The sequence below is a fragment of the Rhamphochromis longiceps genome, linkage group LG22, assembly GCF_057381845.1.
Source record: "Rhamphochromis longiceps isolate RC_006_pf linkage group LG22, R_longiceps_female_GT1.1, whole genome shotgun sequence".
In the NCBI taxonomy this organism is placed as follows: domain Eukaryota; kingdom Metazoa; phylum Chordata; class Actinopteri; order Cichliformes; family Cichlidae; genus Rhamphochromis; species Rhamphochromis longiceps.
In genome coordinates this window covers 24,670,130-24,694,857 of record NC_140577.1, presented here as the reverse complement: position 1 = coordinate 24,694,857, position 24,728 = coordinate 24,670,130, and the positions used below count along the sequence as shown (strand labels likewise).

Here is a 24,728-nt window from a genome sequence, read left to right as displayed (position 1 = left end):
CGTTTACTGATATAATCGGAGAAAAACACAGAAAACTTGAGCAAAGAGATAAAGGCACTTGGTCTTTATAGAAATTTTGTCAAACATTCAGAAAGCATGATCAAAAGTATAAATGTTTTGGAAAAACAGAAACATCACAGTTCTGGGATCAGTAAAATCTCAACCGCACTCTCTGTTGAGTGTTTTACTGTGATTATGGCTCTGGTGGACACTCTTCTTTGTGTGTATTTGTCAAGCAAAATCAACAATACGACTTTATTCAGAGCTACTCATTCACATTCCCTCTTTGTTCCGTAACATATGATTGTGATCGTCTGAAACTTTACCCATCACCGGATATGGCTTTTTAGAAGCAGAAACAATCATCAAAGGTTGAATACTTCTTTCTCCAAAGGAACCAATATTTGCTACATAGAGCACATGGGAGGTCCATGTCCGCTCAAATAAAGAGCTGACCCTCAAAAAGCACCGATCTCAGTCCCCCATCCTTGGGCCGCCTTGGCTGATCCGCTCAAGCCCCTGCGCTGGACTGTGGGAGACCCCATAGGTGCAAAGGGCCTGAAAGAGACTTGTGGAGGGGCGGAGGATGAGGAAGTGGAAGAGGAGGAGGTTGAAGGAGAGGAAGAGGAAGGGGTTGAGAGAGGTAGAGGTGAGGCCCTGCTGGAGCTGTGAGGAGACGGCTGTGGCGGTCTGGAGGGGGCTAGGACTGGAGACGCTGCGAGGGAGGGCACCCTGTGGACGGTGGCAAGAGCTGTAGGTGCAAGGAGCTGTGGTGCACCCTGCTGGCACCCGGCCAGGGGGGTGAGGCGTAGGGAGGCGGGCGATGGGTAGCTCCCTAGCAGGGCCAGATCCCTTCGCCCACTGGGGAAAGGAGGGGAGGAGGAGGCTGGGGAGTTAGGGGAGATTTGAGGGAAGGATGCCCATGGCCAAGGAGCGAAGGGCAGGGCAGAAGCAGGGGGTGACTGCAGGAGAAGAGGGTCTAGCTCACTCGCGCAGTGAGAGAGGTGGGAGACCAGACGAGCTCCTATAGGGTCTGGGGAGTCCCCCTCAAGTGAGCTGAGGTACCGTACCACCTCTCCAACGCATTCCCTGAAGCCCAGGGTCCTGTAGTCGACTGCCAGAGCCCTCGCATCAAAGTATCCTGAGGTGGAAAAACAGTTCAGTTTAGTCTTTGCTGAATAAATGCAGGGGGAGGCAGTAAAAATCTCTTTTCTAAAGAGGAGGATAATAAATAATTATGAATCACTGCTTTATGTGGAACGGCTGTTTGGGAGAATCCGAATAGGGCAGCAAGCAAGAGTCCAAATTGTCACCTTTTCCTCCCATGGCATGCAGCAGTTTGAGGTGGTCCACTGTCATCTGTAGAATCTCTGCTTTCTCTAACTTTGATGAACCCTGCAGTGAAAATTAGCAACATTCTGATCAGTGGCACGATGACAGAAAGCTGCTTAGTCTTTTAGTTTTATTGTCTAACTATGACAAAAAATATCATCATCTCAAATTCATTCCTTACCTGTTTTTCAAAAGCGCTAGGCACCAGTCTACGGAGCTCTGACAAGCTGTGGTTGATGCGGTCTCTGCGCCTCTTCTCTATGATCTGCATAAGAAAAAAAAAAGCAAACTGAGTTGCAGACTCAACTGAAAAAGAGACAGAACCGACTAACATCCAATGACCTAATCCACTCACCCCTCTTCTCTTCTTTCGAGCCAGAATCTGCGAGGCGCTGCCTGGAGACATGGACCCAGTGACTGGGCTGTACCGCGAAGATAGTGTTGAAGCAAGAGAGCGAGATGAGTAAGAAGGGACACAGAGGGAGAAAGAAAGAAAAATCATTTGATTTTCCTGCATATTGTTATTATTACCCTCCTTAATATGACACAGAGGCAGGATGGCACACCAACTCCCTTCAATCTAATTTGTTTTTTGGGCACAGAAAAGAAGAGCAGTGCCCGGGAGAGGAGGGAAATGAGATTGTTTTCACTTTAATGCATTTCTGGACATTAGTCTCAGTGAAATGACATGCTGTTCTCCTTTCCGTCTGAGCAAAAGCACTTTTAGAAAAGATGATTATATAGCCTCGAGGCGATGCTTGCGCTCACATGGGGCTCCAGCACGCTGCAATGGGAGCATGAGCTCCTCCGAGTACAGTCATCCAATATGGATTGTGTTTGTTTGTGAACTCTCATCTTACAGGCCTGAAAGAGACTCCGAGCCTCACAGTTCCCTCCAAACTGCCCCGCTAGAGACTTATTTCTATTAGATTTTAACATGAGGGCTGCCAGTTTAGCTGTGTGTTTTTGTTTAGGTTAATCTTTGATGGGGTTGACTTGAAAAAGCAGCGCTGTCTTCTGTTTGCATGTCACATGGCAATTTAATTTATCTAAACCGTCTTTAGCGTTACTGGCTCGCTCAGCGCCTGTGATGTAAGCAGCACTGCTGGGAATGAGTTTTTGTATACTGTTACAAATACACTTTAATGACTGGCGCTTTGAATCCAAATGTCTTTTAATGCTAAGTCAAGGAATTTGACAAATTTATCTAAGAAGCAAAACGCTTTAATGACTTTAAAATAGAGTGTGCAGCGTTCAGAGTCATTTTACTGTTTATCGGGCATTTTCCACAACAATGGAACAAGTTACATGCAGTGGACTGCACTTAATCACCTTGGCACTGCAGGCCGCGTTTGCATTCAAAGGTTAGAAGATTTTTTTTTCCTCTTCCAGAAGTATTTTAGCGTTTAACCAGCCATTTTAACTGTGTAGTTCACATTTTTTATCGGAGTTTTCCAGTGCAAAAGCAAGATTTCAGTGTTGGGATTATAACTTTATAATAAAAGCATAGAAAAACTCATTTGTTTGTGAAAAAGCAGTTTTTCTATGCCTGAAAATGCAGTCTTGGAAATGCAGCAAAAATGTGTGTCTGACATAGACGAGGAGATCTTTCATAAAGTTGCTAATTAAATAACACACTGTTTGCATGGAATAATAACACTAAACTCAAGTGGGAAAATGCACTTTTTTCATATTTAATGTGACGTAAAATATTAAAACTATTTTAGAGTTGTTTATTAAAACCAACTCATGAGCTTTCACTTGTGTTTCTCATGTGAAGAAATTTTCTACATCAACTGCAGACATTTCATTTTAAGACATAATACTATAATCACTCATTGTGGTTCAAATCAATAGATTTTTTATAAATATACATATATACAATTAATATTCCTGAGTGAATGACTTCCTGCTCATGTTTTCATCTCCTGTGTTGACACTTCAGCGTTGACAGGCCTTTTTTGTTTTACATGGATGGTCATGCACGCAGCTTTTTCGACTAACCCCTACACTTACATGTGCAACAACCGCTGTAAAGCTTCTGTTTTACACAGAAAGTGAACACTGTATATCTTACCTATCTATCTAACATAAATCTATAATAAATCTGCTTTTCTGAACAAGAGAAATTTGCTGATTTGAGCCTCAAACTTCGTTGACACGTCAGTTTTTACACTGACATCACTGACGTGGTTGTTAAATTTGCTTAAAGATTTATAATATGCAAATTAAACCGTGTCAAGACTTAAAAAATAAATAAAAATAAAAAACTTTGTACCTGAATGCAGGAATCTTTAAATAATAAGAAGTTCTATTTTGCTGTAATTGCTTTATAAACACAACCTTGTGGGACCTCAAACTTTTCCCACAGTCTTTTAAACTCGTTACTGCGCAGCAGACTGGAAAACATGCTCGGGGCAAATTTGCCTTTAACTTTGTCTGCTAAATACAGCCGCGCGCCATGTAATTTTCTTTTCAAACATGACTGGAGGGAACGTGTTACAATCTCAGGTGTGACTGAAGGAGGCTCACCAGTAGCTATCTTCTTGGCCCACGTCAATGAACTCGTCGGTGTCCGAGTCCGGAGAGCTGTAATCGTGAGGTCTCTTCATTTCGCTGCCCCTTCCTCACTGGCTGGAGCGATGACGACTGATGACAGAAGGACGAGGAGACTGACAGGTCTGGCTGGATGATCTCGTTGGTTCCTGCCTCTGCCTCTTTAGGAAGTCTCCCTCTGGATGAAGCACTCACCCTGCGTGCCCGTCACTCTCTGCTTCTCTTGCACGGTTACTTATAAGAGCTCTGTTGTCCTTAGTTACTTCTTGTCACTCGTGTTTGTTGTTTTCGCTGTCGTCGGTTCTTCATGCGTCTTCTTTTTTTCTCTCCCTCTCTGTGAGTCAGTGGTGCCACTTGATCAACCCCCAAGGGCCCATGACAACTAAGAAAATTCACAAGCTGCTTTAGTCTTGTACTCTATCACTGGCATCCAATCATAGTCTCTCTCTCTCTTTCACTGTTATTTCTCTCTTGGCTCGCTCGCTCTGTCACAGCCACCCAATGACAAAACAGGACTTTGGCAGTTTGGGCAGGGTTGCCAGTTTTGGCTCCCCCGCCTCCTTTCCATGTCCCTCCTCTCTCCCTTTAATCTGCCCTTCTCTGGCTTTTCACCCTCCTTCCCTCTCTCCTGCACCCCCCTCAGCCTCATCTTTCCACCCCTTTGCTCAATCATCCTCTGTCAATTAGCCTCCAATTTCATCCTGCTTTCCTTCCTTCCTTCCTTCTGTCCTGCTTTCTTTCTCATTCTGCTCCTTTAATTATGCTGTTCCATAGAACAATGGCAACAGGAGGGAGAGCGAGGTGAGGAGTGTGGGAATTATGAACTGTGAAAGCACTCCATCATACAGAGGCGATGCACAACATCTGATACTTGCACAGTCTCACGAGTCACTTTTGACTCGAGTTCTTGAGCAATTTTGTGTTGTGAGAGAGAAACGGCACAGAGTGAAAACACGCCTGCAGAGATGAAACGCAGCCAGCGCCGACCTTTGAGCTCCATAAATGATACAAATAGAAAAGTTTTATACTTGTATAGAAAGATTTTATGGGAATAATTAAGCCGTGTCAGCAGTTTAACTAACAGTGTTGGCTGTTTTTTGCTCTTGTTTTAAAAGGTGATATTTAAAGTACCTAAATCATTACAAGAGTATACTACAGGGATTTACAAGCAATGCCAATAATTTATGTTCACCTTTGAAAATAACACTTTTATCAAGCATCAATCTCCAGTGTGACAAATAATGTCAACAAAGTTTTAGAAAACTTTAAAAGAAAGCATATCACTGTGTAGAAGAGATGGACATATTGCTTTGTGGTTGTTTTATGGAGCCAGAACTGACCACACAGCTCAGCTATCAGTTAACACTCATAGTTGACGTTTATGAAAAATTGCTATGAAACGATAAAAATTGGCAATAGTAGGCTACAGAAAGGATCTGGTGGGAAAGGGTTTTGGTAACAAGCTGTAAATTTCAGAGAGTGAGTGAGTGATTTTTTTTTTTTCAATGTGGAAATCCACCATAGACTGTATAAAAAAGATAGACATAACCACTGTGATATCAGCTATCAGTTAGTGTCCCATTAGCTGAGTTTTTTTTAGTATTGCCATCCTGTTACTAGGTGGATCTAACTGTGAAATCAACGGTCAGAGTACCATCTTCCTTTTTTACTCTAATGAAGACAGTAATGTATGCCAAAAACATAATGTTTCCTTCACTGACTTGAAACTAGCAATGGACCCCAAAAATTACCAGGAAACTATTATTGAGTAACTGGAAGTCTTTTTAAAGAGTTGCCCCTGCTGGCCATTAAAGAGACTGCAGAACCCAGAGGCTATGCCCATCATTTATATACAGTATATGTAAACTATACATATAGATGTGTGGGTCTAAAAACATGCCATCTTGCCAAATGATGCTGCTAGCGCTATCTGAGGACTCAGCATTCCACTTTCTCATCTAAATATGATTGGTTCTGGCAACAGTCGAACAGCATAAACAGGCTTTAAAACAGTTATCCAGAAATATTGGGATATGTAACCATTTATATATTTAAATATCCAACTAATTATACATCTATCTTTCATATGCATTCTATGTCAAGATGTAGATTTGTCACTATCTTTTTGAAATTACAGCTTCAAGTATTTCAAGATAAGAAGTGAGGCACAGATAAACCCAGCTTATTCAAATCGTTTTTATTCAGCCTGTGTGTGCAGAGATGAGGGCAGGTACTGAAGGGTCAAGGAGAGAAGTCACCCCACTGAGTGTCTGAACATCTGGGCTCTTCACTGGACAAGATAGCACTCTCTATACACTCACACACACAGAGCTCACTCGCGGCACTTGTTTCCTCTGCCACCGTGGGAAGATTGCTGGTGCAGATTGCCATGGAAACATGAGACCCAGGCGCCGGTTGTTAGGAGCGATGCCTAAGTGACCCAGCAGTGTGCGCATATGTGTATGTGAAAGACTGAGAGAGGCCAAGTGGCATGCCCTCTTGCACACAATGCCCAGCTGAGGGTGTCTCTTCCTGCCTGGCAGACTGGAAGGGTGTGTTAGTTTAAACATAGGCTGCGACAATGAATGAGTGCGAGGTCTTTGTGTATACTAGTTGGGCAAGTGAAGTCGTTTTTAAAACTTTAATTTGGTCGTCTTTTAAATGGATTTCCAGTAGTCTTTATGTTCTTTTCAGCTTCATCTTGCTCAGCGTGACGACAATTGAGCCTTTCCTACAATCATTTTTGTCATGTCGCATGTGTAAAGTAGTGGAATAACTTAAAACGTGCAAGTGAGTGTGTTTGCAATAGCCAAGTGTGAGTAATCAGTGTGACCATCACCAGGGGGCTCGCAGTGTGGTGGATATGAGTCAGGACTAACAGAGTGGAGAAATCCCTTTTCTCTCCCAGCAAACAACCCCCACTACCCAGTTCACATATCCTTTCATTACTAATCATTCTCTAATTCAGATCTGGATTTCATTTCAGCATCAGAAAACTGGGGGGAAAGAAAGATGAAACGACATCTATGAAGTCAGCCTTCAGTGTTCCGTATTGCTATTTTTATCACCCACTCTTTACTTCTCTTCAAAGGTTTACTTTCCCATTTGTATCGCACGTCTCTTTAAAAACAAGAGAGAGAGATCGCTCTGGTTTGCCGGCCACACCGCCCAGCTGTTCCGAGATGAGGCAAGTTACAAGAAAAGAAAAAAAGGGAAAAGAAATGGAAAGTAATTAAGGAGATAAATGATTAAATAGATATATTAATTATGAAAATGGTTTCATGGTGGGGGCGTGTGCGAAGGAACGGTAAAGCCAACATAAGAGGGAGACGAGAGCTGGCACTGGGTGGTTGGATGGAATTCTGGGAGATTTCTGGCGATCTTGGTCGGCCACTTCAAGTACTCTCCCTCCCTCCCATCCCACCAAACCACAACAAGGCAAAGTCCCTTATTGAAATTAACAAGCTCATACTTTTACAATTTGCATACACACGCACACATGCGCAACTCAAATATGAACATGAGGACACGCACGCACACACGCGCGGGAGGCCACGCACTGATTCATACAAGCTAGCGCACACATGAAACTCCCTGACACGAATGTCGACAGCACATACCCACAATTTATAAGGCACAAACATTCAGCTGCAATTATTCTTTCTGATGCATGACTGCTGCTATTGTTTGAAACTCTGTGAGATGGAACAAGCTCAGCGGGGTATTGTGTTTGTGACTTTTTTTCTCCGCATTTTTCAGTGAAACTAAATAACTGATCACTGATACGTCTCACTGCATGGTTTGCTTTCATTAACAGTACACCAACAAATTTTTTTTGTCAAAATGTAATGTACATGCACCAGTTTAAAAACAAAAAAAGGGACCTAAACCTGCTGAAAAAAGAGACATGAAAGTAAAATCCTATGTATCATAAATCTGAAGGAGGGTCTTTTTAACGCATTTTTTAAATTTCTAATAAAAGTGAATATTTGGAAACGATGCAGATTTTCTAGAAAATTTGATTAACTGTATGGAAATCAAAAAGAGTGCTGTGTTATTATGTTAAAATATTAATAATAAAATGTAAATCTTGCAAATAGAACAAGCTAAAAAAACGACACCTTCACATTCACAATATAATAATAATATAACATCTTATTCACAGAAAGTAGAAAATAAACAACAAGAAAACAAATATGTTTCCAAATATGTTATTTAAATTGAAGGTGGTCCTTAAAATGCTAATATACCATCAAACCATCAAGCAAGTTAAATATTTATTCACTGTCTTGAAGCCCCGTAGTGAGTCTGTGAAAGGCCAAATGTGGTCAAAGGGGCCCTGCATGGTGCCCTGCTGCATGCAAGCGCTATTGACACATGCCCTCAAAATCAGTTGATTCCGTATTGGTATGAGGCCTTTATAATAGTCCGACTGTGGCTGGCTGCTCTGTCGCAGGGATCAGGAATGGATTGGCATGGGAACTGGCATCAGACTGGCTTGGCACTCTCTGGGCCGGACCCATGAGGGATTTATCTGCCTTTCAGACACATAAGGAATGCTGGGACCTGATGCACTTGCTGTCTGGCTGTCTTCACAATTCACTCCAAATAACCTGAATATATGAGGCATTCCTGGGAACGCCAGGTTTGTGCCCACAGGGTGTCTCCAAAGAAACCCATTGTGTTTTTATGATCTGATTGAGCTAAGATGAGCTGTGAATAAACTACCAAAGGAACGCAGCAAGACGCAGCCAGAGCGAATGACTGAAATAGTAGCTGCCGTGATTTAAGGTGTCAGTAGGGCAAAATGGCTGCGGCTACGGGTCGTGCCGTCTATCGGAGAGCGAGAGACACAGAGAGAGAACAGGGAGAGGGCGAGAGAGTCCTCCCTCCTCATCTGGCTCCCCCTTTGCAAAGATAAATAAAGAGGCTAAAAGCCGAAGAGAAGAAGCAGAAAGGAGCTTTTGTGGCTTCCGAGTGGGGTCCCTTTCATGACGGTTCCCACAGCACTGGGCCTGTGATGACATTCACCATGTTTCACACACACAGGCACACACACACGCTGATGGGCCCTGTGACTGCGGTGACTTTCGCTGGTGCCGGGCCCCAGACGGGACGGCGAGGGCCCCGAGAGCCACAGGCAGCCATTGTGCTGTCGCCGCGGAAACCAGCCTCTTTATGTCAGACATGTTTTTCTGTTTGTTTTCTTTTTTATGTCTTTAATGTGGGCAAGGGGAATGTTTCCCCTCTCATCTACCACCCTCCACCCCCCCCCCCCCCCCCATCCCTCCACCTTGCACTGTGTTGCACCACCCCCTACCCCCACCAACCATACCCATCTTCCTTCCCCTCCCACCAATTCATCCACATTTGTTTCTCCTCTTCGCCTCCTCTTCTCCCTTATGTTGTCCCCACCCCACCCACTCTGTTTCCCCCTGGAGATCGTCATTTGTAAAGCTCTTTGCTTAGACAGCCCATATCTTTGTCGTGGTGTTGCGGCCTCCCTCTCACTCAACTCCTTTTTATCTGTGCTTCGTGAGGGTTTGGCACAAGCTGGCACTTTTTCTTCCTCCTGCACTGAAAAAAAAGAAGAAGAAGAAGAAGAAAAAATGTGCACAACTCTAAAACAAGAAAACCTATCCCCAAAACAATCTCGCCTTTCCCACGCTAAGCCAATTTTCTTCATAAGATTAAACAAGCTCACCAATAACGACGTGAAAGAAAATTGAAGGCGGGGGGTTGGGGGGGTTGAGAGAATCTGGCTATGATTACAGTCTGACAGAGGATGCCCCAAAGTCATCCAGTGAGGAAAAACAAACCTGAAAAAGCTCGACTGTTACTATTTTTAAGCACGTGAAGAATGCTGCTCGGTGCCATGACTCAAAGGCACGTTGGCCCTCGTCCGTAATCAGTTCACTCTGACTGCTCTCCTCTGCCACATCACACACAGGACACAATCTTTAACGAGCCACAGAGAAAGGAGGAGAAGAGAGAAAAAAAGGAGTGTGGGGGGGGAGTGAAAAATGAAAGAGTTCGAGGCTAATCCGCAGTGCCCCTCAGCCATGCATGTGACTGTGCCTGATTTTGATGAGTGTATGTGTGGAGAGGGGGGTGTTTAGGACTCAGCTAATATTAGCCACTGTAAAACAAGTTTGACTAAATCTGCGTAGGTTCTCAGTCATGTCCAGGTCACGGTAATCTAAGGAGCTTAGAAAGAACAGCAACTGGACTTCTTTAAGTTTCTTGGAGATGTTTCAAACTTTTATCCAAGAAGCTTCTTCAGTTCAGTTCAGTTTTACTGACTTTTGACTTGGAAGCTGCCCATCGTTTAGATTTGTGGAGGAGATTGATTGAATTTACATATATGTATATTAATCCAAGCTGTGCTTTGCACTCAGAGATGAAAATAAAACTGGATTCTCAGACAAAGCCAGGCCACGCTTTTCCCCGTCCCTGTTAGACACCCCTGTGCTGCTGCTCTTTGACAGCCTCTCACTTTCCCAAATCCCTCGTTTAACTTTACACCTCAGATTACAGCCTTATCTGGGGGGCGACCTGCCGACACCTTGTTCCGATGGCAGCTCAGGAGAGCGAGCGTAAACCCCTGAAAACCCAGCATAAGAACTCACCGCCACCACACTGCTGGGTCATTTTTAGACGGGGATTATGGTGAGTGTGCGCGAAAGGAAGAGAAGATGCTGATGGAGGAAGGATGTGGGCAATAACAGCCATCATTCTCATCCCCTTGAGGGAGTTGGTTTTATTGGTGTCAGTACAGTAGTGTTTTGTTTTTTGTTTTTTGAGAAAACTGAAATACAGGATACACTGAAGTGGGTTTGATTGAGCACTTTTTTTTCCAGATGCCAAATCATCATTCCATAAAACTAATAAATTAGACAAAAATAATCTCACTTTAAAAAATAAACACAAGTAAAACTGTTGTGACCGCCTGACCTTTCTGGCAGCTCAAGCACCACTTATAGACATGTTTCAAATTCATCTATTACAAACGGGCATTTTTTAAATACATTTTTCTCCTTTGTACAAATTTTTCACGTGTCTCTTAAAAATAGAATCACAGTGTGTGTGTGTGTGTGTGTGTGTGTATATATATCTATATATATATAGATATATATATTAGGGGTGCAACGATACACAAAATTCACGGTTCTATATTTTTTTCGATACAAAAAATGTTCATGCCTTTTTAATTTGCCATTTATTAAAATTATAAATATATATTTTAACTCAAAAGTACAGTTTTTAAATTTAACGTTGCTGAAACAACAAAGTAATAAAAAAAATAAATCTATCTGATTGAGAAATCACTCATCTTTGGAAAAGAGAGTTGTCTCTTTCCAAAATAAAAGCTATACTATACGCTTCTTCTGGGCTATATTCTCAGCAGCATATTAAACATATCAGGTCCCCATAAGGAGAATCATGTGCTAACGGCTGTCTAAATGACTCGGGTAAAGTTTGTAGCATGCGTGCTTGTTGTTTTTGTCTGCTTCCACTTGTCTTTGCACTAGGATGATGTCGGAGTAAATGTGCAGTCATATTCATTTTGTTCCCACTAGTGCTGTCAGCGTTAATCTCGGTGAAATGACGTTAACGCCACAACACGGCAAATATCCGTTAACGAGCTACCGCGGATCGCCCCGTGCGTGGGGCTGGACGGCCAACACGTTAATGAGCAAACTGCGCTAATGCAGTAGTTCCCACCCATGTAATTGAGCATTGCGTGGCACATCCACACTGTTTTACTTTTGTCCATGACGCGCTTACCATCAGGGTCATGCTTCACATGAAGACCAAAATAGTTCCAAACGCCAGATCATCTGAATGAGGGTGGGGGAGGTTCAATTTGCCATGTTGCAACGAGCTTAGCTTCTGTCTTGCTAGCTTGTGCTGCGCTCAGTGGATCTGCGTTCGACTACTCCGCCTAGGCTGCACTGTCGAGCGCAGATCCACTGAGCGCTCAACACAGACAGCATCGTCAGAAGGAAAGTTGATAAAATAAATTAAAAATTTTGTATTGTTCGATACATATGCGTACCGAACCGAAAGCACTGTATCGAACGGTTCAATATCGATACAAGTATCATTGCACCCCTAAAAAAAAAAAAAAAAAAAAAAAAAAAAAAAAATATATATATATATATATATATATATATATATATATATATATATATATATATATATATATATATATATATATATGTATGTGTGTGTGTGTGTGTGTGTGTAAATATATATATGTAAATATATGTAAATGTGTATATGTATGTAAATGCAATGCTGCCTGCTTTGAAATCAAACAAACACAAGACAATTCCTCATCCACACAGACATATGGATTCAAAGGACAGGCACACATTCATAAAACTGCCCGTAACAGATGCTCATACAAATGTTGAAAGGCATACTTGTACAGTAGACTCACTCTACACACTCCACGTGTATCTTGGGCACAAACAAACACTGTCTATCTCAGACATGAAAACTTGCTTGAGGTCATTGCTTGAGAGCGCCTTGCTAGCTGTATATGGTGCAGAAGGCTTTGATCTCTGGACTTGGCTGTGGCAAAGACAGCCAGCGCTGCGGCCCTGCGATACCGGAAGCTTGTGGTCTGGGCTGGCTCCATTTACTACTCTGTTCTGGTGCTAAATATACAATAATAAAAAGGCTAGCAGATTTATTTCAGACTTATACATTTCCTCTCCAGCGAGGGAAGAAAGGACAAAGCAAAGAGACAGACGTCTCCAGATTACCAAAGAACATTAAGTGATAATTACAGAGAGAGATAGAAAGAAAGGGACGAGGTTTCCCCCTCTCGCTTTTCTCTTCCTCCTTTACTGCCACCACAGACTAAGAGGGGCGCCCACTCTATTAGACTTCGAATGATTGGCTATGATTGCATTATCTGATCTCATAAGAGATGAAACACACACCACATGCCTGCATTTCATTGCTCAGTGATCACTCAGAAGTCAAACATGTTTTTTTTTTCTTTATACATGAAGCCATAAAAGAACATGGGATTCAAATTCAAACATTTTCCTAATCTTTTTCAAGTTAGTTTCCTGAAACACACAAGCACGCGTGCACACACACATTCATACTCCGCTATGCACTCGACTTCACCACGAGTCCACCGCACTCCTCTCAAAGCTCTTTGATCCCCGGTCGAGGGTCCTCTCCGTGGTGCCTCAGTCTGAATTCCAGAGATTCTGGGATAATTCAAACGTTTCACGGCACATACTTGGTCCCCCCAGGAGACAGCGGCAGAGATGGAAAATGCCACCACGGTCCCTGTCTCTTTCTCCCTCCATTGTCCCTACTCTTTAATCAGGCCCTCTCTGTGGCTCACGCTGCCACCATGGTGTGTTGTCTCAGCCTGGGAAAATGCCGGCCTAAGTGGCTGTTATGTGCTGAGGCGCAGACCACAGGGACCCAGAGGGGTGCTGCTGGAGCCCTCTGTGCCAGCCGTGGGTCTCAGAGTGGCTAACACACACAATGAGTGAGGTCCCAAGTCTGGATGTAACCTTACATAACAGCCATCACTTCATCTATTTACTTTTTGTCTGGGTTTTCAATCAGTAAATCATCATACGACGTTGTAATCACAGGGACAGGCAAGAAACCCAATCATGAATCATGAATGTTATTTGTTCCTAAGAAGTTGCTGGGTGTAAACCGGCGCTAAACTGCCACACAGATAGGGCAGTATTGTAGAAAGTCCAGTGTGATTGCTTGGCTACGATCTGCAGAGAGGGAGTTTCTTGCCCTGAAGTCAACAAATGACAAAAACAAAGGCCTTGTGTTTCCCTGAGTCACAACCAGAAGAAGGTCAATAAGCAGAGCAACATCAGTGTTCGGCCCATTTTAGCTTTGTTTTGGGATGGACTCGTGTTAGGGCTGTGCCTGTCGGGTCAACTGACAGCTGGACTTGCCTGCAGCCGGACACAACGCTCCATCAGGTCAAGTTTACAAGAGCTGAGTGAAAGCCTTCTGCTTTATACTGGTTTATATTTAGTGCTTATAAGCATGAATAGAGTTTTTATGAGGTGCTATAAATTTCATTTTCAAAAAAAAAGAAAAGGGGTGAGTGCTTAGGCTCATGTACGCCTACCCTGTGGTTTCCACAGGCCACCACGAAGCCTTTGTATTCACTCTGTTTGCCATGGGAAAATATCTGAAACAAATAAGTTGCCCAGTCGGCACCCATCAGTGTAAAAAACACTTCTAAGAGCTGTGGATTGTGCTGAGAGGGTGTGGTGCAGCGCTAAAGGAACTACTTGTTTACTCTTGCTATGTCTGAAAATAAAATTAAAAAAAGGATCTATTTTCTCTCCGAAATGGGAGGCAAATAAACAAGTATTCTTGAGCAGACAATGTGGGCAGGCGCGAGCCGCCTGTGGTTGTACAGCGGCATGCTGGACTTGGTAAGAGATGGAGGGTGACACTTGGAGGTTCTTCCTCCAAAACATCATTACCATCATCATCATCATCATCATCATCATCATCACAAAAAACGGTTTTGCTCTTTATGGATAGTTTCCTGCTTTGTAACAGCTGTGTGCTGGATGAATTTGTTAAACGGCTCTCCAATGGATTATGTTAAAACTTAAAGTCAGGGGTGTGGCCACTTTGACTGGCAGGCAGCTGTAGCCAAAAGCTGACTTCTAACTCAAATCACTTAGCTGGACCTTACTTGCACCCATCTGTGAGTGCAGTTTTCTAGCCAAACCTGATGGTGAGCTGATCATTTAGCTATTTTAGCCAGCTGTGGCCAAAATATACTGAGACTTCAAAATGCCGAATCCAGACACTAACGGTGTGCTCATGATGGTCACATCCATCTTTGATATACAGTCTCTCCTGGAGACATCTAGAATTGAATTGTAAGCATTAATCAGCTGGTTTGGTTTTTAATGAATACTGCCATATAGTAAGGAAAAAAAAGTTCAGTGCAGACAGTGTTACGAAAACGTTTTAGATTATTTCTGTATTTGTCCAGAAGCTTAACAAATCCGTTTTCTAATAGTTAAAAGCATGGCATCATCATTTACTATAAAGTAAAATATGCATCCTGAATTAAGAGCACATGGAAGACAGAAATCCATTTTCTTGGGGTCAAACTTGCCATAGTTGGTGATCTCACTACTTAACATATTCCTGGTATTTTTGCAAGTCATGTTGTTTTATTCCTTTACACAAAGAAGTCAGAGGCACATGTACAGAACAAGATGTAAATCTGTCAATCTGACCATAACTTCCTCCAGGTAAAAATAGTACAGCAGACGCAGAACTGGCCACTGATTGGACAGATAAACAAAAACGTCACTGTTTTTTTTTTTTCTTTGGCCGAAAGCGGAAGTTGTTGGCTAACGTGGATATGGGACAAAAGAGCCTCGCTTCTAGCGGTGCTACTGTAAAAGAGTTGTTACGGTCAGCGTAATTAAACAAGTGAGTCGGTATTTCACGCCTTTTTATTTCAGTTTTTTCACAGGTTTTGTAAAAAGCAGCTGGTCTCGTCAGTCGGCTATTTTAGGAAAAGTACTGCCAACTAGCTACCCAGCGTTAGCAACACACACTAGCTAGCAAGCAAGCAGAGAAAAGTGATTCCACTTTTGTTAGTTCAGGTGTGTCTGAGTTAATGTTTGCGTGTTTAAACTCCGTTATCCTTGTTGTGTTTTTAAAGTGTCAAGCGTCAGTGGTTACAGTTTGTCAGACCCAGTGTGTGTTAGCTGAGTTAACTGTTCACCGTTAGGACTAAAGTCTATAATCATTAACGTTTGTTTACCTGGAGATTTTAAACGATGTATAAGTCAAGCTTGTAATACAACTCTGTCGGAGTTGACTATTAAGTGGTAATACGATTGTAAATAACACACCTCCAACAGTTAATGATCACAAGTGCTTGTTTACCTCCGTTTACCCGTCTGTTCCCTCATCCTGGCAGAGCCGCCAGGAGTTCAGCCATGGAAGTGCCTTGCTATCTGTCCAAACTACTGTTCGAGCTCAATGAGCAACGGAAGCGTGACTTCTTCTGTGACTGCAGCATCCTTGTTGAAGGCCGTGTCTTCAAGGCGCATCGGAATGTCTTGTTTGCAGGAAGCGGTTATTTTCGAGCTCTTCTCGTTCACTATCTACAGGTAAGGACATAAGCACGGATTCCATTGTTTTCTCTGAGTGTTTAAGGAGAGCTGACTAAACTAAGGTGGCTTCTTGGACGTAAATTCAACAATTTGGTCAAGAATAATGTATTTATTATTGGACTGGCATATATTACAGTCAGTTTCATCTTTAGTTTCAAGGTCTAGTGTGTTGTGTTATTGTGACAGCTGTTTCCCAGAGTGTTCTTTCACATACCGCTTGTCGAAAGGGGGAAAAGGCTTTCCAAACCTGCAGTGGATATAAATGACTTACACTTTTCCCTAAACCTTTTCCTAAACTTGCATAATTCAACTGAAAAGCAAAAAAAAAAAATCTTGGAGGAAAATATAAATAATAATGATTAAAAAAATGTACAAAAAGCTTTTTGCATAAGTGGGCACACCCCTACACTAATAATTAGGCAAAGCACTTTTTAAAGAACGCAGTCAGGCTCCTTGGGTAGGAGACTATTAGCATGGCACATCTTGACTTCGCAATATTTGCCCACCTTTCTTTTTAAAAGTACTCAAATATGTCAGATTGCTAGGGTATCTCTTGTGAACAGCCCTCTTCAGATCACACCACAGATTTTTCCATTGGATTTATGTCTGGCTGGGCCATTACAGACTTTAATTTTCTTCAGGTGAGGTCATTCTTTTGTTCATTTGAATTGGCTTGGGATCATTGTCATGTTGAAAGGTGAAATTCCCCTTTATCTTCAGCTTTCTAGTAGATGCCTGAAGATTTGGGGCCCTCCATCTTGACTAAAGCCCCAGTTCCAGCTGCAACCCCAAAGCATGTTACTGCCACCACCATGCCACCAGGAAACTCCTACTAGGACAGTTTAACTTTACTTGGGCTTAATCAGTTCAATTCAGTTTTATTTATACAGTGCCAAATCACAACAACAGTCACCTCAAGGCGCTTTATATTGTGAGGTAGACCCTACAATAACAACACAGAGAAAACCCCAACAATCTTATGATCCCCTATGAGCAGGAAGAAACCTCCAGCAGTGGAGAGGAGTCTCTTTTATTGATAGTAGGTGTGTAGAAGACTAAATGCTGTGATTAAATCAAAATTTGCTTCACCAAAGTAGTGATTTAAGGGTGTGCTCACTTATACAACCAGCTTATTATGTGTTTTTAACTTTTAATATTTTTCAGATTTGTTTTTTCAATTAAATTGTACAGGTTTAGGTAACATTAAAGGTGGGAACATTTTAAAATGATGTATTGTAGTAATTCTTTTTAACATCATAGAAAACCTGGCATTTCAACAGGGGTGTCTACACTTTTTATATCCATTCTACCTGGCCCTGTGTTTAAAAAAAACAAAAGTAATTGCCCCCACTTGTTAAATTAAGCTCACACCCAGGCCTGATTACTGCCAGACCTGTTCAGTTGAAAAATTACTTAAAGAGAAGATGTCTGACAAAATGAAGTAGGCTAAAAGTTCTCAAAAAGCAACACATCATCTAGAGAAACTCAAGAACAGATGCCATTTCTAAGACTTTGGGACTCGCAACGAACCACAGTGAGTGCCATTATCCATCCATGGGAGCGTTCCAAGGAAAAAAACGATTGCTGACCGAAAATAACACAGTTTTGTCTCACATTTTCCAAAAAAACATCGTGATGACTTTTAAGAAAATAGTTTGTGGACGGGATAAAAACATAAACTTTTTTGGAATGTTTGAATTGTGTTAAATCTAGCATAAAACTAAAACACAATATTTCATGAAAAGATCATCATACCAATAGTCATAGATGTTGGTGTTTTGATGGTCTAGGGCTTTGCTACTTTGCTGCTTGAATGTTTGGATGACTTGCTGCAGTTTATGGAACAGTCAGCTGGCACCTGCTCCCTATCAGAAAATCATGAAGCAATCAATTCATGGCCTAAAGCTCAAGCACTTTTGAGTTATGCCACAGGACAATGATCAAAAACAAACCTGACTGGCTCACAAATAAATAAATAAAATAAATGAACAACTTAAGGTTTTGGAGTGGCCTAGCCAAAGTCTGGATCCAATTGAGGCACTAGGGCATGACCTTCACCAGGTGGTTCAGGTTTGAAAACCTTCCAATGTGGCTGAATTAAAACAATTCTGGGGGCTAAAATTCCCGCAGAAAAGTTTGGAAGACTTTTGTTTCCTTTTTATATAAATTAAATCATAATTTAAAAAAAACTCAATTTTGCATTTACTCTCTTTTTATCTAATTGAGATTTGAAATTGGGAAGGGGGCAAATACTTTTTCCACAGCACTGTGTTTTGTCAAAGTCACAACTAAAATCTGCAGACAAGCAGTATTTTTTTATATTGTTCTTTTCTCAAACAAGAGGCAGAGAGTGCTTCACAGAAAACAAACATAAGCAATGTAAAAATTCCAAAATGAAGGGAGGTCATATTTAAACAACAGAAATAATGCATTAAGTGCTACAAATAGAAAAATCTGTGTTAAAAGTAGGGCTGAACGATTATGGAAAATAATCTAATTGCGATTTTTTGCCCCAATATTGCGATTGCAATGCGATATGCGATTATTTTTTAAGGTCTTTGTCTTCTGTATTATTAAACAAAGACAAGCAATACATCATATAGTATGGCCAATACTATATTACATTAATTTTAAACTGTTCTTTCCTGGAAGACAGACCTCTGTTATGATGACATGAGGTGATGCATGAATTGATGACTGACATTTTTATTTAACTTCTTCAATCACAACAGTATATTTGAACATACACAATAGTTTATTTTTAGCTTACAAACATCTGAGCATAAAGTGCTGACAAGGAACCCTGGTGTAAACATTAAAATGAAAGTCAGTACAATGTGCAGATTGCAGAAATATACATAAAAAAATCAGTGGCTTTACCACACTCAGTTTTTCGACATCTGTGAACTACTAGACAGTCATTCAATTAAAAAATAATATTAAATAAATAAAACTAATAAATAAAAAATACACACATCTTACTGATCTCTGCAGTCAGTAACATTACACATAAAGTGCAAACATAATAGCAATTGTATAAACACACACACAAACACGCCTTTAAAGTTTAAAGGCGTGAAATTGGACGGTCTAGCCTTCTGATTAGCTAATCAGAAGGCTAGTTCTGATTAGCGTCACCGCTGTCTCGGTGGAGTTTAATAAACTCGGCCGTCTGCTTCTTGCTATCTAAAATATAACCAGACACTGGTGTAAATTCTCGACTGTCTCATACTTCTGTTTAATAAGTTTTCTGTTTGACGTTTAGTCAGCTGTGTGAAAACCAAGGAGGAACCCACCCGGGGGATTAATAAAGTTTTATTTTATCTAATCTAATAACTTTAATCTCAGCCAAACCGATTTACTCACGAACAAACAAAACACTGAAAAAAGCCCAACAATAACATTTTTAGGTTGTCTAAGTGACTTATATATTACGTTTAACCCGAGCAGCGAAACTCCGCGGTGATCTGAAAATGATGTGCCGGGAGTTGTGCCGTTCTCGGCCGCATCAGTAACCCTCGAGCTCCCGGCTAGCTGTCGAGCTGGTGGGTAGCAGACGCCTCTGAAAACGTCGAAGCACTTTTGCAAATATGGGATATCTTGATAAACCGAGCAGATATTTGATGTTTACACAACTACTTTCTCGCCTGAAAATATGTTAAAAGTTTATTTTGTGACCCAGAAAGATTAGTATGAGTAATTTTAAAACTTAGTAGCGGCCGCCATTGCTGGAAACTGGAGTTTGGCTGGGCCGCGCTATGAATTCTGGGATATGGTAGTAATTTGGACAGCCTTCGGCGCGTCGCTGTGACGTAATCGGTCTACAAATGCGGCCTCAGGAGGATGCAGCCCATGAATTTGGACATGTCCAGAGTATAATCGCAGCCTTTGCGGTTAGAAAATTGCACTTGATCATGTCGCGATATTATCGCAAATGCGATATATCGTTCAGCCCTAGTTAAAAGCAGTACAAAAATTAAGACAAATTATGCATTTTACAAAAGAAGAACTGATATAAATATATTACTAATATCCGCACGTAAACAGATTTTTAAGAGTCCACAGAAATGACAACTCACCCAGCATACAGGCAGAGTTACACAGGTCAGGTCACAGCCTCAAGTACTCTGTCACAGTGTGTCCTTCGGTGGATGTGGGGGGAAAACCTCCCAAAAAACATTAATTTTAAATTGTTTTGACTAAAGGGAATGACATGAAGAAGGTCGGCCACAAGGGAGCCTGACTGTGAATGCTGTATAGGTAAGGATGAGAATTTTAACTGGATACTTAACATTACTGAGGGCCGGTGAAGAGACATTGGTTGGGTAATATGGGAGTAGCTCTATGACCTAGAAAGTAGCGTAACAGCATTTTTGAAGTCAGGAAAATGGAGATCTTGAAAACCTTCAGCTGTTTTGTAAAAACTATGATTTGAAATATACCGGTATTTCTCTGGAGCCCTGTTCCACTTTCTAAATATCTTCTGTTCCAGCATTTGTTTTCCGATACATTTGGCTCAACATTGTCTATCTTTTGAAAACATCTCTTTTCAGGACAGCGGACAGCGCTACAGCACAGCGTCGTTGGACATTGTGACAGCTGACGCCTTCTCTGTTATTCTGGACTTCCTCTACTCTGGACGCCTGGCTCTGAACAGGAGCAATGTCATCGAGGTGATGTCAGCAGCCAGCTACCTGCAGATGACGGATCTGGTGAACTTCTGCAAAGAGTACATCCGGTCGTCTTTGGAAATCTGCAGCAAGGAGAAGGAGAGAAACACGGAGAAAGAGAATCAGACAGAGGATGGAGGAATGGGTCCTGCAGACAGTGGCACTCCTTCTGCAACAATTTCCAGTGGTGCTGGGGTTGCAGAGCCTCATTCACAGGTCTCAGAGGCAGATAGGGGGTCAGGTTTAGGTCAGGAGTCTGTTACATCAGGTAGAACACCTTTGTCCATTGTTGTCACCACCACTCCAGGCGCTACCAGGGATATGGACACCTCCTATCCCTCTCGGGAAGAGTTTGCACCTGGGAGTGAAGGGCAGAAGGGACATATGGATCAGACTAATCTCTCATCATCCTCATCTTCTGCTCTGACTCCAGAGTTGGTGAACCCTAAGATAGAATATGACCCTGATGAAGAGCTTATGGAGTCACCAGACACCAAAGTCATCACATCCTATCCTGGGCCTCCTCTGCACAATACTCATCATAGCAGGCTGCTTCCCCCAAGTCCCTCTCCATCTAACGAACGCTCCCCCTTGGGATACAGCTCATCCTTTAATGCTAGGCAGCTGATGGAGGCGCTGGCCAGAGGTGAAGGTCCCAACTCTTTGGGGGACAGAGTAGGGCAGCGCTTCACTCAAGGGCTGGGTAGCAGCACTGGAGGAAGCAGACTGGACGAAGGTCTGGGATTTGTAGGATCATCAATTATGGAGATCCAGTCTGATTGGCTTGGAGAGGACACAGGTAATTAGCAGAATAAATACAAGGACATTTAATCGATTAAAAAGCTATATAGCAATGTTAGTAAATTGTCAACCGGAATAGATAGGGGTAGGTTTGAATTGTTGCTGTGTTTTTCCTCCTTCAGGTGATGGCTTAGTAGTGCCAGTAAAACTCCACAAGTGCCCCTTCTGCCCATACACTGCCAAGCAGAAGGGGATCATGAAGAGGCACATCCGTTGCCACACAGGAGAGAGGCCATTCCCCTGCCCCATGTGTGGCAAGAGGTTCACACGACAGGAGCACCTACGCAGCCACGCCCTTAGTGTAAGAATTTCATGCACTGCAAGCAGGTCGACTTCATTCTGAGTTAACCTTATGCAACTTTAGTTCATAAATTTTCGAATAACCCAAACTATTAGCATGAACAGGTTAGATTTTCTTTTATTAAGTGTATCTGTACACAACATTTATATTATCTGAGAAGAGACACATCTCAGTTTTTGTTGCATTCCTGTGGCCTCTTGCACTGAACAATTACAGCAACATGTGTCAGTAATTACTACAGGAGTCTCAATGACAGAGACCTGATACAATACTAGAATACAGCTTCTGTATGCTAAGACTTCATTAAAGTATCTGTGTCATGCTGCTTCCAACTTACAATGCACCGTATTATGGATGGAAATATTTTACATTGTGCTCCATAGTACTCATTTTAAAGCTTTTCTACTTTAAAACATCATTCCACACTAATACATTGTGCAGTGTAATATTTTAAAGTCACATGAATATTAAAAATAGTCTCCAACTGCGACATTAAAGTGATACTGTAAAAGATTATGTTCATGTATCAGATTCATAATGAGTATTTTTTTTCTTTAGGTACTTTAAGGACATTTGATGCTAAACATTGTTTTAATATTAGGTGCAAGTATGACATTTTGAAGTAAATTTCATTAAGTGACTTAAAGAAATTCAGTGAAAACTGAAATTGCATTCACTGTTCACCGTTGTGTGACGTAAGTTTCATTAGTGCAGTATTTTTTTTTTAAATTTTTTTTAAATTTTTTACCCCTCAGCCATAAAAAGCTGATCTTACCCTGCCGGGCAGGCAGGTGGCTGGAGTGGACACCCAAGTTTGTGAATGTGATAACTTGAGAATGAAGCGTCATAGTGGAGTAGAGTTTCAAATTGGCACCATAAGTGCATCTGTTAGTAGTCTGAGGTTTAGCACTATCCACTGCTGGGATTTAAAAAAAAAAAAAAAAAAATATTGTGCTGTTATTCTCATCTACACTGATGGAAAAGTTGGTATTGTCCAAACAGATGAATTCACATCCTCCATGTCTTGATCATCCACAGGTCCACAGACACTACTGGCCAGTGTCATGCAAGAGCTGCAGACGAAACTTCACTGGTTCTAGCGTTTCACCCGGACTCAGACGCTTCGGCATCTGTGATAGCTGCAACTGTGTGACCACCACTCATGATGAAACAGCCCCTGTTCACCCTTCCAGCCAGTCAGAGCCTGTGGAACGAGCAGACGGCAGTACGGATTGGTCCAGCTTTATAGATGAGGTGGAGGTCGGCAGAGTGGAAGACTTAGTGGAGAAACAGATGCTTGAAAGACAGCTGGCTGTCTGCAGTGATGTAGTTCACGCGTTGTGAATTCAGTCAGTTATACCCAGGAAGAAAGTCTTTCTCTGAACTTGCTGTCTGAGCTAGTGTGTCATGCCAAAATGTAGTCCTGGACACGTTGGGGTTGTAGTTTGGCTGTATGTTTGTCAGATTTCATCACATTTGTGCAGGATGGCGTCACAGATCTTTAGTCAGAGGCTATGTGTCATGGCTGGTGCGATTCCCATCAGGGTGATCTCTAGTTAGTATTATTTACTGTAAGATGATTTATTTATTAACTAATTTGTATTTTAAATTTAAATTTTTTCAGATATTTTACTCCAGTGACTTGCTTGACTGGAACTAGGTTCATTGATTGTGTATGCGTGTGTATGTGTTTTTCTTTCTTTTAATTATTACTGTAGTCTTTCCTTTCCTATATTTGCACAACTGATAAAACCAAATGTGTGTGTGTGTGTGTGTGTGTGTGTGTGTGTGTGTGTGTGTGTGTCTTGTATGTAAGAAGAATGCACCCGTCCAGCTGGATTTCTGAATATACAGAGGACAGACAAAACGTCTTCTCAAATGTTTTGCTTTGTCCAGAAAATTACACTTTGTGTATAAAAACAGTCTTGTTGATGTAGAGGAGCCACTGGAGTTATCACTGCAATAAATGTGTTCTCAAACTGTGGACATTGTGTCATTGCTTTGTCATTCTTTGTTTTAATCTTTTTCTTTCAATAGTCCCGGAGTCACTTCTTCTTTATTACTGAAGTATAAGTAAACTTTGTACTTGATGTAGTTTTGGATCATATACAAAACTAGCCTGCGGCGCACTCTAGTGGTTATTCAGTACAAATTCGTGCCAGCAACTGTTTTCTCGCGTTTCTGCATTAAATTAGCAGCTGCATTTGTCCTTTGCAGAATAGTCATTTATTTAGTGATCCAGAGGAGTGCAAACAGGTGTGTGTGTAACAGAGAGAGAGAGAACATTCTGCAGTGAGCTTACTTGGATCTGGATAGTACCTGCAGGTGAGGATCACTATATTTTATATTTTATTTCTCAAGTGCATTTAACACACTTAAGTTAATGAGAGAAGCTACAGGAAATGACACTAAAATATAACTAATATCTCATGCATTATTAACTACTGGACAGGCCACAGTATCAGAGACTGGGCAGAATTTTGTCTGGTTTGATGATGTGCAGTACAGAAGCTTCACAGGGTTGTGTGCTGTCCTTGTTAATGTTCACATGATACAGCTCAGACTTCCAGTACAGCTCTGCAAATTAAAATCAGTCTGTGGCACACTAGTAGTTACTCAGTTCATATGGATGCAGTTGTAAACTGTAGTCTTACTTAGGTTCTGACTACTTGAATGCATATTTATATTATTTGAGATAAATTGAGAACCAATCCTGGCCATCTTCCATACATGCTTGTACACTATGGTATGCCATACAGGTTTAATATGTAAAAACCATGAAGACTTTACAAACTGGCACTTACCAGGCTCTTGGACCTGGATCATTGAGGACATGGGTTCTCACAGTAGCCTAGTAGCTAATGTTTAATCCTGTGATAGGTATACTGATAAAAATAATGGAGT

The 24,728-nt window shown here is 41.7% G+C and overlaps 2 protein-coding genes across 4 annotated transcripts; one reads left to right on the top strand and one right to left on the bottom strand.

Moving 5' to 3' along the window:
- Positions 1–59: 59 nt before the first annotated feature.
- On the bottom strand, positions 60–15,944 carry heyl (hes related family bHLH transcription factor with YRPW motif like). Of its 2 annotated transcripts, XM_085396050.1 has the most exons (6): positions 15,823–15,944; positions 3,865–4,270; positions 1,688–1,754; positions 1,514–1,597; positions 1,314–1,395; positions 60–1,141 (listed from the first exon to the last, which is right to left on the bottom strand). In XM_085396050.1, exons 2-6 carry the CDS (start codon positions 3,942–3,944, stop codon positions 459–461), a joined length of 996 nt encoding a protein of 331 aa, XP_085252176.1. In that variant the 5' UTR covers positions 3,945–4,270; positions 15,823–15,944; the 3' UTR covers positions 60–458. The 2 variants fall into 2 exon arrangements, with proteins under 2 accessions (XP_085252176.1, XP_085252175.1); XM_085396049.1 differs by lacking the exon at positions 15,823–15,944 and having other exon boundaries at positions 3,865–5,328.
- On the top strand, positions 15,242–23,804 carry zbtb8b (zinc finger and BTB domain containing 8B). Of its 2 annotated transcripts, none has more exons than XM_085396047.1 (5): positions 15,242–15,360; positions 15,857–16,049; positions 20,606–21,521; positions 21,646–21,824; positions 22,863–23,804. In XM_085396047.1, exons 2-5 carry the CDS (start codon positions 15,876–15,878, stop codon positions 23,166–23,168), a joined length of 1,575 nt encoding a protein of 524 aa, XP_085252173.1. In that variant the 5' UTR covers positions 15,242–15,360; positions 15,857–15,875; the 3' UTR covers positions 23,169–23,804. The 2 variants fall into 2 exon arrangements, with proteins under 2 accessions (XP_085252173.1, XP_085252174.1); XM_085396048.1 differs by lacking the exon at positions 15,242–15,360 and adding an exon at positions 20,258–20,312 and having other exon boundaries at positions 15,914–16,049.
- The last annotated feature ends 924 nt before the right edge of the window (positions 23,805–24,728 follow it).